Source organism: Sinocyclocheilus grahami, unplaced genomic scaffold (genome assembly GCF_001515645.1).
Source record: "Sinocyclocheilus grahami isolate Dianchi unplaced genomic scaffold, SAMN03320097.WGS_v1.1 scaffold629.1, whole genome shotgun sequence".
In the NCBI taxonomy this organism is placed as follows: Eukaryota; Metazoa; Chordata; class Actinopteri; order Cypriniformes; family Cyprinidae; genus Sinocyclocheilus; species Sinocyclocheilus grahami.
The window spans coordinates 346,796-360,474 of NW_015505808.1; the positions used below are offsets into that span (position 1 = coordinate 346,796).

At 38.3% G+C, this 13,679-nt stretch overlaps 1 protein-coding gene across 3 annotated transcripts in view; it reads left to right on the top strand.

Annotated features, from left to right (window-relative positions):
- Positions 1-8,466, top strand: part of LOC107558032 (doublesex- and mab-3-related transcription factor 1-like) — a 36,262-nt gene extending 27,796 nt beyond the window's left edge. The window contains exons 1-4 of one of the 3 annotated variants that reach the window (XM_016241631.1): positions 5,672-5,729; positions 5,967-6,329; positions 6,562-6,664; positions 7,369-8,466. In XM_016241631.1, coding sequence (XP_016097117.1) covers positions 5,991-6,329; positions 6,562-6,664; positions 7,369-8,450 — 1,524 coding nt within the window. In that variant the 5' untranslated portion in view covers positions 5,672-5,729; positions 5,967-5,990 and the 3' untranslated portion in view covers positions 8,451-8,466. Of the gene's footprint in view, positions 1-5,671; positions 5,730-5,966; positions 6,330-6,561; positions 6,665-7,368 lie in introns of those variants that run through there. The other 2 variants (XM_016241632.1, XM_016241633.1) reach the window with 2 other exon arrangements.
- The last annotated feature ends 5,213 nt before the right edge of the window (positions 8,467-13,679 follow it).

Consider the following 13,679-nt stretch of genomic DNA (forward strand, 5'->3'; position numbering starts at 1 on the left):
CAATTACTTTCATTGGTTCATTTCATTTTCGATATTTTGCTCTAATTATGTTAAAGTTGGGTTCACGTAGCCGATTTGTTTCAACAAAACATTGTTTGTGATATAGGCCTATCCTACTTGTTTTGTGTGCATGTAAATGTGTAATTACATAACAAATTATAACAGTAGCCTAGCTTATGTTTTGTTGATGTACCATCCTATTCCTGACTGCGCTCGGTTACCGAAATGATCTGACTTATAACTTTTGCGGTTTATTAAAAACGTTTGAAAACTTAATAACAGCTGTTTGTGCAACACAAACGTTTAAAACCCCTTAAACCTTTTATGTTGACTTCCTTAGGAGGGCTTCGAGCTTTCGCAGATCACACATCTAATTGTATTTGTTAAAATGTCAAATGTAGGCTGTTTGTATTAGAGGGTTGCATATCGGCAAAATGTTGCACACAATTCTAATTGTAATTAGAAAAAAAGCGAGACTTCCTCCCTGCATCCAGTGTCAGGGGAATGTAAATTGCTCGTGACCGTGATCTGAGAAATAGAAGTTATTCGTTAGTGCGTGTCAGATCGCCTGATGCACTTCTTTGTTGCGGGGCGAAAGGTGGATCCTCGTCTTAAAGAGTCAACACCTCTCATCACGAGTGTAGCGAGCAGCAGAGGAGCTTGATCTCTTGACTATACTTGACAGCACTCTTTGCCGCTCCAGCACGGCTTCCCCCAGCCGCCTCGATACCCCCTCATGCTGAGAAATTCATTGAGCCGTGGCCAAGCTGGGCCCTTCGTGCACAATGATGTGACTCTGTGGAATACCATGACATTACAGCAGCAGTATCAGCTGCGCTCACAGTACATCCCTCCGTTCTCAGGCCCCTCAGCCGGAGTGATCCGCAGCTCACCGCTCCTCACCAGCAGGCCCACCGAGGAACATCGAATCAGCATCCAGGAGGAAAGCTGTCCTGTCATTGTCAAACAGAGCATGTATGCTGCAGATGAGGAGTATGATGAAAGATCTGACTCCTCAGACTCCAGGATCCTGAACACTTCTTCCTAACTCCTAAGCGGTTTCAATAGGTGGATGGAAAAAAGCAGTGAAATATGTTTCAAATGGCTTCTTGAAATGATACAAAAGAGACACTGCTCATCTAGGAGCGCATTGAAAAGATATACAGTGCATTACTTAAGGTATTGTATTTCTACCAAATTTGAGGTTGTTGTGCCAACTTAATCATGTGTGGAATAACATTAGCTTTAGTTTTTGGGGGGAAATCATTAAGGTACTATTATTTGACCAAAAAGTCTGAATAACGTAATATATTTGAGCACAGTGATCTCTATTTCCACTCTGCATGAAATGTACCGTTGATAACAGTTTAATGTAGAAATATTCCAGCAGTCCTGCATGTAAAAGTATGGCAAATAAACCTTCCTTGTACTGTTACTGTCATTGTGTTTATCTCAGTCAAATACGTACATGTATTAGATATCTGCAAAACAAAACAAACTCTTAAAAATAAACAAGAGCAAAAAACTTTGTTTTTTAAAGTTTTTTTAAAATCTAGAATATGTTTATAAATGGAACACGACAGTGTATTTTTATATTTGGAACTAAGTTTTTTTTAAATGGATCGAATTGTTTGCGTTTTTCAATGACGAAATGAGCAGAAAAATGAGCTAACTGCGCCATCTAGTGGACATTCTTAATAATCATTTCGTGACTATGGCAGAAGTGAGGGACGGGGGAATTTGCATTACTCGTAGAAACGTAATCCACACACCAACAATAAAAAAAATAAACAATATGTTTAGAATGCATTATTTTAATGGGAAATTTCAAGATTAAATTAAATTAAAGTCACTTACGGTAAATCTAATTCTCCATGTTAAAAACATCAAGAATTATTTCATCATCTTTTCGTCAAATTATATAATTCATACTGTATTATTATTATTTATTACGGAAATATATTTCTGATGCCCTGTTGCCTCCAGTAAAAGTGTGCTGTGTGCAGAAATGCCTCACTAAACATCAATAATGACTCAGTACTGTCACCTTGTGATAGTTATACAGTACATTACAAAAGAAGACATGGCAGCATTAAAGTTGTTATAATTTCCTATCTAGTACAGTCTGAAACAACTAGGCCCAGGTTATATGTTTTAGGTTATATATTAATTATGCAAAAGTCAAACATAACATTACTCAGGTTCTAATGTAGCTATAGGCCTACTATCTTACATAATAACTTAAACATTCATTCTGAACTAAATGGCGTTTTGTTGTGACTTGTTGCTTATTTAAGACACCCCGTTTAGGTTTCATATTGTTTATAAGCGTACTATGTGATGCTAAACCAGCGGTCGCTCGAGTTTGCAGGTGTTGCAGTTCTATTTAACACATCTGTTGACTTAACCGAGCGACAGCTTTTAATGCTGATATTTGAATTTGTGCCTCTAAGTCAACAAGGCCCTGTATTCTCGTATGCATCAGCCCGACAGACAAATTATGAGTGGTAAAGCATTCAGCAGGTTGCACGTGTTGCCGATCCATCAAAAGTCTTCAAATGCTATTAACATAACAGGGAATTCAGTCAACTCACAAATCTCTAGTCTACACTCCGATCAGGTTACATTGCAGTGTGTAAGGTGTGCCACACCCTCAACCAAACCAGAAGGCCTGTCACTTATTAAATAAATATCCTCGAACGTGTCTGACTCTGAGGGCGTTTGAACCATGATGGACCTGCATTTTCATTGTAATAGAAAGTAAACTATATTGAATAACCTAAGTCCTAAACGATGCAGGCTAAGATACACACACTCTAAAAAATGCTGGGTTGTTTCAACCCGACTTTGGGTCAAATAAGGACTAACCCAACCGTTGGGTTACATTTTTACATTAATTTTTTAACCCAGAAGTTGGGTTAGTCCATATTTGACCCAAAGTTGGGTTGAAAAAACCCAGCATTTTTTAGAGTGCGCACATAGGCCTCTATCGCTTCTCAACACAAGCTAATCAGCAAACTTATATAGCCATACTTCAGCGAAATAACGGGATGACAAAGAGACGAATTCTGGGTAGCCTAATAAAACAACCACTTGCGGAGGATATTCTATCAATCTTAACGCATTGAGATCGCTAAACAATAAAGACTCTGCGATTTTTCTCCGTTTGGCATTGTCATATGTGTTTAGAAGAAGGAAAAAGAGAAGATCAAAGCATTCCACGTGGGGAAATTGCACCCTGGGTAGCACTTGGGTTTGCTGGCCGTAACCTTGCTAATAAATTAAGAGAGAAGAAGGGCGAGTGGCAAAGCTGCACCTGCACGGCAGACATCTTCACCACATGTGAGCCTAACAGAGATGACCGAGCAAGACCTGACAGACAATTAAGCAGTAACCACACAATCACCCAATAAATACCATCCTGCTTAGGCCTTAAATAAAAATGTGGTGCCAAATCCAATGAGATCATTTCCCTGGATCTAATATAGACTAGTAGCCTACGAACATTTTTTTAAATAAACTCTTTTAATGTTCACATTTGGTTATAATAGTATATCAATTTATTGTTTTTAATATATAGGCCTATGAAAATATAGACGAAAAAATTAATGAATGTATATATTCACGGTATAGGCGCCATGGTTTTTTTAACGAACAAAAACGAGGCTTTGAGAGATGGATGTACAGCATGTTCTATGCATTGTATTAGACGTGGGTGTCGATGATTCAGCTGACGCAATATTAAAAAAATGCATCTTTTCAACAAAAAAAGAAAAGAAAAAACAGCTGTCCACTAAACGGAATATGGGCCTATGTCTATCCGCGTTTTCATTCGTGCTGAAAATAACCATACACTCTAAAAAATGCTGGGTTAAATACAACCCAGTGCTGGGTAAAATAGGGACAAACCCAGCAATTGGGTTGTTTTGACGCAGCGGTTGGGTTAAATGTTTATTTGACCGCTGGGCCAAAACAACCCAATTGCATTTTTTAGAGTGTATAAGCGCCTTCAATAAAGTCAATTAGGCTATTGTTATTTGTATTATTAGTATTATTTTAATTATTTAATACATTAAAAAAATCCACTGTTACATGCAAGATCATTATAAGGTCACATATTTAAATATATCGACAAATTAGGTGACGGACATTTCTTCATGACCTACAATACGCAGGACAATTTTGGACAAAATACCGCTTTGGATTAGAAAGCCTTTTTAAAAATTGTGTGCAAACTCCACATTGTTGTTTATTTAAACCAAACAAGCGTTACTCTCCCACGTCCCGCATATGCTGCAAACCCATCACGAACTGTAGCTGTGACATTCTTTAGTGTCAGTTGATTTGACTTTGTTTTGAGAAACATTACACATGGCAAGTCGATCGGAACAAAGAAAATTGTGTTTTGTGTAGCCTTCCCGCATGCTTAGTCCATGTTTTTTAAGTATCGCTTGTTGTGTCAACTATCATATCACGCTCTATCTAGAGCTGAAAACTGTGTGTAAATGCATCCGCCAAGGGTTGGGCATTGTCAGCTGCAACATAGAAAGATATGAATTGGTGTAACAAGAGCTCTAGTGTCTTGTTAACAGTCAAACTAATTTGTCAGACAACCGCACCTAATGATTCAATTAAATTGGTCTCTCGGAACTGCAATCTTTATGTGAAAAAATATACTGTAGTGTAATGTAGCACGTGCCTAAATAGCCTACAGACAAATGTCTTAATTAACAAGATGAGTCATTTAATTTAAAACATTTATTCAGTGCTTTAAGATGTGATGTGTTTCAAGCTAAAAAAAAAAAAAAGGAATACATTAATGGTCACGTCTAATTCATAATTAATATTTATATAATATCTGAAAGCAAACAAACAAAAACACCTGTATGGCAACGCTGTTAGGCGCATTTGAATAAAAATGAAAATCCATGGCCAGTTTTTGCATTCACCAGCTGTAATTTGAATATTGTCAATTAGTGGTTACTTTAGCCACTGCAAGCACATTAACGAAATATTACAACGTAACTTGCAAATACTATTCTGCTATAGAATTATATAGCAGAATAGTATATGCATGGGCAATTATATAAATGTAAACCCATCACGGAATATGAAAAGGTTTATTGTTTTCTTTAAGCATCCGCCAAAGTCTCAAGTTTGTATTTATTTATTTATTTTAATGACATATTCCTTTATTAATAAGCGGCTACTAAATGCCGTGTCTAAGCTGGAAAAATGATTCAATATAACATATACCTATAAGTATTAGTAATAAATAATGCATGTGTGAGCCGCGACATGGGGGTTTGAAACTAGACCTATTAAACAGCTGAACCCCCCAGTGTTCTCCGTGATTAATTGATGGTTTCCTAGGAATGTTTTATTTGTAACTTCACCCCATTATCAACTTTGTTCAGAGAGTGATTCCGATTCCAGCCAACGGGGAAGCTCCGTTCTCATCAAGCCAATCGGGACATGCTGTCACGCTCCGTCTCCTGATTGGCTCGTTGTGAGCGGAGCTTCCCCATTGGCTGTGGCAGATTTGCTGCGCGGATCTTAGAGTTGAAAGGCTGAGAAAGGCTCTCATCACATCGCAGTGACAGATCAGGTAGAGTAAATGTCGCTCACTGATGTATATTTGAGGGTGGCCTAATTTACCCTGGAGCAGCGCTGGGTCTTATAGAGACTGTTGGATATTCACTCATCCTTTATTGGTCTACTTTGGCAAGGTAAGTGTCTGAAAAAAAAAATTCTAAAAATGCACTGTAAAATATTCCAACATAAGTTCATTGGTACTTTAATTTAAAAACTTTAATTTCCAACTTATTTGAATTACTGATGCAAATCTAATTTGACTCTGAAAACTCAAAAAGTAGAAATCACAATAATGAATTGACACGTTGAAAATATGTATTATAGACTTAGTCAAATAATTTACTAATTATAACTCTTTTTTTTCTGGACAGCATCTCTTTACACGCGTCCTGAAAATGACGGATCTTTCTGGCACGGAGTTTGAGATCGACGTGGAGGGTCTGGAAACGGAGAGCGATGATCAGGCGGTGTTCACCGGCACCGGGGAGGACGACGCGGGGAACAAAGACGATGACAAAACCAGCCGCTTGAACCTCGGCTCTGGAGACCAGCGCAAACTGAGCCGCACTCCGAAATGCGCCCGCTGTAGGAACCACGGCGTGGTGTCTTGTCTGAAGGGGCACAAGAGATTCTGCCGCTGGAGAGACTGCCAGTGCGCGAACTGCCTGCTGGTGGTGGAGAGACAGCGCGTAATGGCTGCTCAAGTCGCACTGCGGAGACAGCAAGCGACAGAGGTGAATGCACGCAAACTAATGCAGTTCTGAACAGGCCATTTAGACCGTTTCTTGTCATTAGTATCAAACTGAGGAAACAAAATGTAAGGGTAAAAACGGGACAAAGTGGGGGGAAAAGTAGTCTGTCAGATCAAGACATTACTGCTAAAGAAAAAAAACACATAAACTGATACAAGATTACCACTTTTTAAGAGTAAAATGTCTTACAACTATATGTATCATTCAATTTTAGGACAAAAAGGGAATATCCGGGAAGCAAATACCGGTGGAAAGAAGAAGTATATATCAGCGACACATCCGTCCATCAACCATGCTGGCAAAAAGTATTTTAGAAGGTGGGTTAAAAAAAATGAATTGCATGCACAAACTGAAAACTCTTTCCTGCTTGATGTTAAAAGCTGATAGTTGATCAGTCTGACCTTTCACCCTTTTTTCCTTATTTTTGAAACTAATTTTACTCCTCTTTTTCCGCTTCTCTCAGCCTTTCTTGGACTTCTGTCCATTTCAAATAACTCACTTGGTTCCTCTCTGGATATTTTCATGGCGTAAGCTTCTCTCAAGTACAGCACATGTTTAACTTCTTATACATAATAATAATAATATAAAAAAAAAAAAAAAAAAAATATTATTTATTATTTATATATAAATACACACACATGTATATATTTCAGAAAAAAATATTATGTTTGTATATTTAATATATTTATATATAATATAAATATATACATTTAAATATTTTCAAAATATTTACTGCATGTGTGTGTATTTATATATACATAATAAATTTACACAGAACACACACATATATTATCGAAACAAAAACTTTTATTTTGGATGCTTTTAATCGCGATTAATCATTTGACAGCACTAATTAAAAATAAAAATTGTGCATGATATTATTGATGTTCCAAATTTAACCAACACATTAATGTGTATACTAGAAACTCCATTGGAGAAAAAAAAGTTAACCGAAAAAGTGGCCTAAATCTTGTCTGTTGTTATATGTAAATTAAACTAAATTCATCTTCTTCATTGACAGGATATCGTCCAGTTCAGAACGACCCATTTCTGGGTGCCAGTCCTGCTCTGCCCCCTCCTCTAAGCGACCGCATGAGGAAGAGACGAGCCTTTGCCGACAAGGAGCTGGAAACCATCATGCTGGAACGAGAGTATAAAGAACGGGAGCTTCTCGAGTCCAGCCAGCCCAGCTCTGCCTCGCTCTTCCTCCCTGGTAATATGGTCCATGCTGCTGAGTATAACTCCTACAAGACGGCCTTCTCATCCTCCTCGGCCTCTTCCACGGGCGAACCTTCTCCCAAAGATCTCTGCGGATTTCTGCCCGGCTGTCTGGATCTCTCCCTGCAGTATGCTGCCACAGGTGGGACGACAGCTAACGTGGAGCTCATCTCCTCCAATGTCAGTGTAGCGGCCACCTACCGCCAGTACCCGCTCTCACCGCGCTTCGCAATGTGGCCGCGGGGCAGCAGCGGTATTAGCGATGCCCTGTTATACCAGCAGTGTCTCTTGAACGCCACCGCAGTCCAGAACTTGAAACCTGGAGCTGTTTGGGATCCAAAGATGATGACCTCCACCGAGAGCCACCCGCCCGAGCAGGAGCCTGCTGTGTCCAGGCTCGAGGGCTCTCGAGTGGCCCCAGAGCCGTGTGACCTCCAGCTGGGGCCCAGAGAGGCTCAGACAGGACTCGGCCAGAACGGAAGTGCCCGTTCAGCCTTCTCGCCTCCTAAGAGGGTGTATGGACAAGCATTTCCTCCACATGCAGGAAGCTATGAGCATGTGATCAACAACATGAGCAAAGACACTGCCAAGCACACACTGTCCATGAAGCTCAACTCCTTCCATTCCCTCATACAGCAGACACTCAATGACAAGAATCCAGAGAAGAATGGGCCGTATTGTAAGGAACTGCTGGAGGAAGCGGCGAAAAAGTTCAGGGTGGGTACAGCCAAAGACACAGTGGAACTCAAAAGCTCAGAAAGAGCAGGAAAGGACCTTGTAGCGAAGCCGTGGAGCACCAAGGTCACCGCAGGAGAGTCTCTGTCATTCTCAGTGGAGGCAATATTAAAAAGACCTGCGCTTTCTTTAAATCGGACATCCCAGTAAGGCTTCTTGTAAAAAACAGTACTTGCCAATTTTTTTTACTGACTGTATATTTATTCACACACACATACATATAGTTGGAAATTTAGCTGAGAAAAGACAGAAAATGATCCTAGCCTTAATCTATGTAGCATCTAAAACAATCTTCACCTCTTTTTGACACATCTGTATATATAAAAATGTACATACCATTTCAGACATGCATGTTGTACATTATAATGCATCATAATGTGTAAAGTATTTAAATGTAAATGCTAATTTTGCAAAGTGTCAATAAAATAAAAATATAAAAAGGAAGATTTTAAGATGATTATTTTGTATTTGTGATATTTTCACAAAAGCAATTGTGTTTATATTAAACTCCCTCTCGTCCAAGATGTAGATGAGTTACATCAATGTAGTAATGATCAATAACATTATTTTATAGTAGAACATTATAATAGAACAGGAAAAAAAATCGGTTCATTTAAAATATCAATACAAAAATAATACAGAACAATAAGATTTTAAAAACAACTGCTGCTTGAGATTTTCATGCTTTTAATTTGTATTATTTAGATCCTGAAGGGTCCAGTTGCATAAACACAGCCACTGTGTTAAGTTAGTGTTACGTTTTAAGAACTAGTGTGACCAGCTGGCATTTAGCCAAGTGGTAATCAGTCTTATATTATAGATTCAAATTAGACCAATCTACGTTTTTAACTTTTGAAAGTTATGGCCAGTTTAAGGGGGAAAAAAATTAGATGACTTGCTTAAAGATTTATCACAGTGTTTTAGCAGCCGGCCCCAGGCTTGACTGTGGCTTTTACAGAACAACAGCAACACTGTTTGTCGTTACTACATTCTAGTCAATGTAAATATTTGTAAATACTGAAACTATATAAATGTGATTCCAATTCAAAGGTCAATTCTGGACAGGAATGCCGATGAGCTTTTTGTGTACATTGTTATAGAAGTGACAATTTACATTGGCCGATATGTTTATAGAGTAACTGTGTGTGTGTGTGTGTTTGCCTAAAAAAAAAAGATGCCCCAAATTATTCTGTTTGCTTATTCCACTTTATGTGCAAATATTGAGCGCCTGCTCAAGACATTAGTTATGTCTACATGTATCACAGATGTCGTTGATGGAAACATGAGAAGTCCATAAATCGTAAAATACTTTTTACAATTCATTAAAAAAAAAACATTTAGCTTTAGCTGACATCAGAATATGATGGCTCGTGCAGTAATTGTATTCTGTAGATGATAAAAACACAACTAAATGGAGAAAAGCAAAGTAAACAAATGATCTTTTGCTACATTAAGGCTTGTGTCTGATTTCATTCTCCTATGTGAAATAAACTCATATTTTTTTTAGTCCGATTAATAAAGTGAAATTCCCAAACGACATATACATAAACTACAAATGATTGTAAAAATGAAATAATAAATGTTTAACAATATACGACTGAGACATTATAGTTTTAACACTCATTGCACAGTTCATTGGTTCAGATGGAATCATTTCTGGCTTCAAATGGAGCAGGAAAGACCTCTGCACGATATCTTCTAAAACGACATGAAATTATAGATTGACTACAGCTGTTCTGCTTCCTTAGGAAGAATGTAGATCTACAACCCTGAAAACATCCTACTAAGACGATACGTTTCAAGAAATGACCACATCGTCTGTATCACTAGTAGGTTGTTCTGTGCTCATTTTACCCACTATCTCTTCACTTATTTAATGTAAACATGTTCTTTAAATACCCTTGCAACTGTGGACAATGGGTCTGTAATTATGCAACAGAGGAGAAGATGTTTAGTTAAAATACAGTGAAGCCAGTGAGGGTACATAGACGATTGTAACAGTAGGACACTGGATCTGCTGATTTCATCAAAACTCATGAGCCCTGTTCCCATAGTGTCAGATTTAGCACATTAGCAAAGTGCCGTCACTAGCATTGCCAGCATGTTTATTCAGTTACTTTTACTAGGCCCTTATGTCAGTCCAAGTTAACCTGTCTGTTTAAACACTATTGCTACTGTAGCACCTGAGGAACAGATTCTGTTAACATTGGCTGTGCTATTGTTTACCCTGCTGTTCCACATTTACATTTCCTTAAAGGAATAGTACACACAAAATTAAATACGAGTTTGTTGCTTCTTTAGAACAGACTTGTTGAAATTCATCATTACATCACTTGCTTACCAATAGATCCTCTGCAGTGAATGGGTGCCGTCAGAATGAGAGTCCAAACTGCTAATAAATACATTAAAATAACGCACAATTAATCAACATTATACTCTAGTTCATCAATTAATGTATTGTAAAACAAAAAGCAATGTATTTGTTTGAAAGCAGTTTGAACTCTTATTCTGACGGCACCCATTCACTGCAGAGGATCCACTGGTGAGCAAGTGATGTCATGCTAAATTTCTCCTAATCTGATCTGACTGAGAAACAAACTCATGTAAATCTTGATGTACTTCAGGTGAACTATTCTAAAAGGTAGAGTTTGGGAGTTAAATGTGATAATGCAATTTATATGATTTTTAATTGAGAAGCAAAAGTATACATGCAATCTTTTAAGCATAAACCTCTCTAAGCGTAGTTAGATTTATGCTTAAACTATGTTAATAGAGTAAGGGGGAAATACAAACTAAACAACTCTATTTTGCTTCTCAAGTAAATGTATTTTGTTATAAGAATGTGTAGATATTTTTACTGGAAAACAAGGCAAAAATACTTTTGTTCATTTGCATTGCTGCACGGTTTACACCCAAAACATTTGTCTGTCCAGAGTAAGTGAGGACAAATCAAATTGGCCAGGCCACGTCATTGTTCCAACTCACACCTTTTTCCCTCTTGCTCTCGTTCCTCCCCAGGTGCAGAACAAATCCAGCTCTCAATCTGTTGGCTTTGTCACCTCAGTTACGCAGCACACTTGCCGATGCCATGCTGCAAGACGGTGCACTTTTAACACATATTAAGCCAAAGAGCATGCGAACCTTAACATGGAGAAGTCACAAGGCCACGGGGTTATTTTGACATATGAAATAAATGGCCTGCTGTAAATTTTGCATTGGCTTTCAGCAGTGCATGAACGAAAGGGGTAGGATCCCTGTTTTGTTGCCCTCGTTTCAGTACCAGTAGCTTTTGTGTGGAATTCCTGCAAGGCAACTTGTAATATAATAAGATATGTGTAGCGCTGAAGCTTTTGTCAAATTTGCGGCTCTTAATTACCATGTTTGCTAAGCTGACAGCTGATGAAGTCAATGCGGGCAGTTTAAGTTGTGTCTGCTTGCACACACACACACACACACACACACACAGCGCGCACACACAAACTACCATCATCCTCTGGGTTTCCATGGTGGAACCTTGTCAGGCAGGTTTATATCATTAACACCTGTGGGATGTTTTTCTTTTCTCCTTCCTTTCACTTACCCCTCTCTGTCAGTGTTTCACCACATGTGCAAAGGTCTTTGTTTTACAACACTCACTGTATTCTCCAATAAATACACAACAGCTGAGTATATCAAGAGTGTCGCCCCTAAACAAGCAATGCTGGAAATGGCACCTGCCCTCTTTCATGACAGGTTCCGATAAAGTAATCAGCCAAAGTGACAAGAAGGGAAGCGTGTGAATTGTTGAACAGAGTACAACTGAATATCACTTTCAGATGTTCATATCGAAGCCAAGCCATGTTGCGCTTGTGGTATTTATTCAAAGGTATTATTTACATGGCTCCAAACAATATTACAATCCCGACCTCCTCGCTGTGCTCCTGCGTTTAAGCTCTCGTTTTTTTCGTTTGACTTTGTTCGCAACATTTCCAAGACATTCAAGTAGATAAGCAAATCGCCTCAAGTTCAATGCAAATGCTTGTAAATCCAAATGTTTGTAAAGCGCGGCCTGTAACAACATTTCGTCTTGATCTGCTCTGGCTGGCCTTGGCACGTATGTCCATTGCATGTTTTTATATCGCTTATGCGACTGTTATTGTTGAGCGACATTTTGTGTGATTTTAGCCTCAGTGTTTTGTATTTACAAGAGCAGCAAACTATCTTCTGTGTCCAGCAATGCATGGTCTTAATTTGCTTTTCTGAAAGGAACATGGAAATTGTATGGAAATCCTTGGAGAGAGACATCAGATTTTACTGCAAAAGTCATTTTCGAAGATCTTTGCTTTGGCTCATTTACAGTGTCCTAGCAAGAAATCAGCTCAAAGATGCCATCGCCAAAACCAGAGAGGGCAACATAATCAAAAATACTTTGACCTTTTTTTGGGTCAGTTAGACTTTTATAAAAAAAAATGTTTTAAATAAAAAACATTTGTGAAATGTATACTTTTATTCAGCCAGGATGCATTGGATTTAAGTGACAGTAATGAATTTTACATTGTTACAAAAAGTCTATTTCAAATAAATCATGTTTTTCAACCAACAAAGGATCCTGATGTTTCACATTTTCTACAAAATATTAAACAGCACAACTTTTTACAATTTTGATAATAAGAAGCTTGATCAGCAAATGAGCATATTGGAATGATTTCTGAAGGATCATGTGACACTGAAGACTGGAGTAATGGCAGTTTTGCCATCATAGGAATAAATCACATTTATATAAAACATAATATATTACATAAAATATAAAAACAAAATCAGTTATTTTAAATGTGTAATAATATTTCACAGTAATACCGTTTCACTGTATTTTTTGATTAAATAAATGCAGACATGGTGAGCATAAGAGACTTCCTTCCAAAACATTTTAAAATCTTACTGAGACCAGTTTGTGAACGGGAGGATTCCTTCCAAATAGTGGTTTTAAATGGCAGATCTTAGATAAGGCCCTGAATATTTAGTTACATCGTTGGATATTCCTTTTAATTATCATGAAATATATTTCAGGGTCATTTATTTTTCTCAAACACATGTAATGCATTTAGTGAGGAAACATTAAGAAGTCATTAACAGAGGGGCTCAGCTCCCATGGGGGCTCCCATGCAGTAGCTTTGCTAAAGAAGTTATCACCCATTATTGGAGTCCAATGACAAAACACAACTCTGTTTTCCCAGAGACAGCACGCTGCTGGCTTCCTCACTCTGTCCACAAACCCTCAGCTTGGGGTTAAGAGTCCGGCCCTTGAGGCTACTTGACATCTGCCCTGGCTGTGGCTCTCTGAGCATTCTTGGGGCACTGCCTGCTGGGAGAGAGGTCTCGCTTCCCTCACACAAGCAGAAA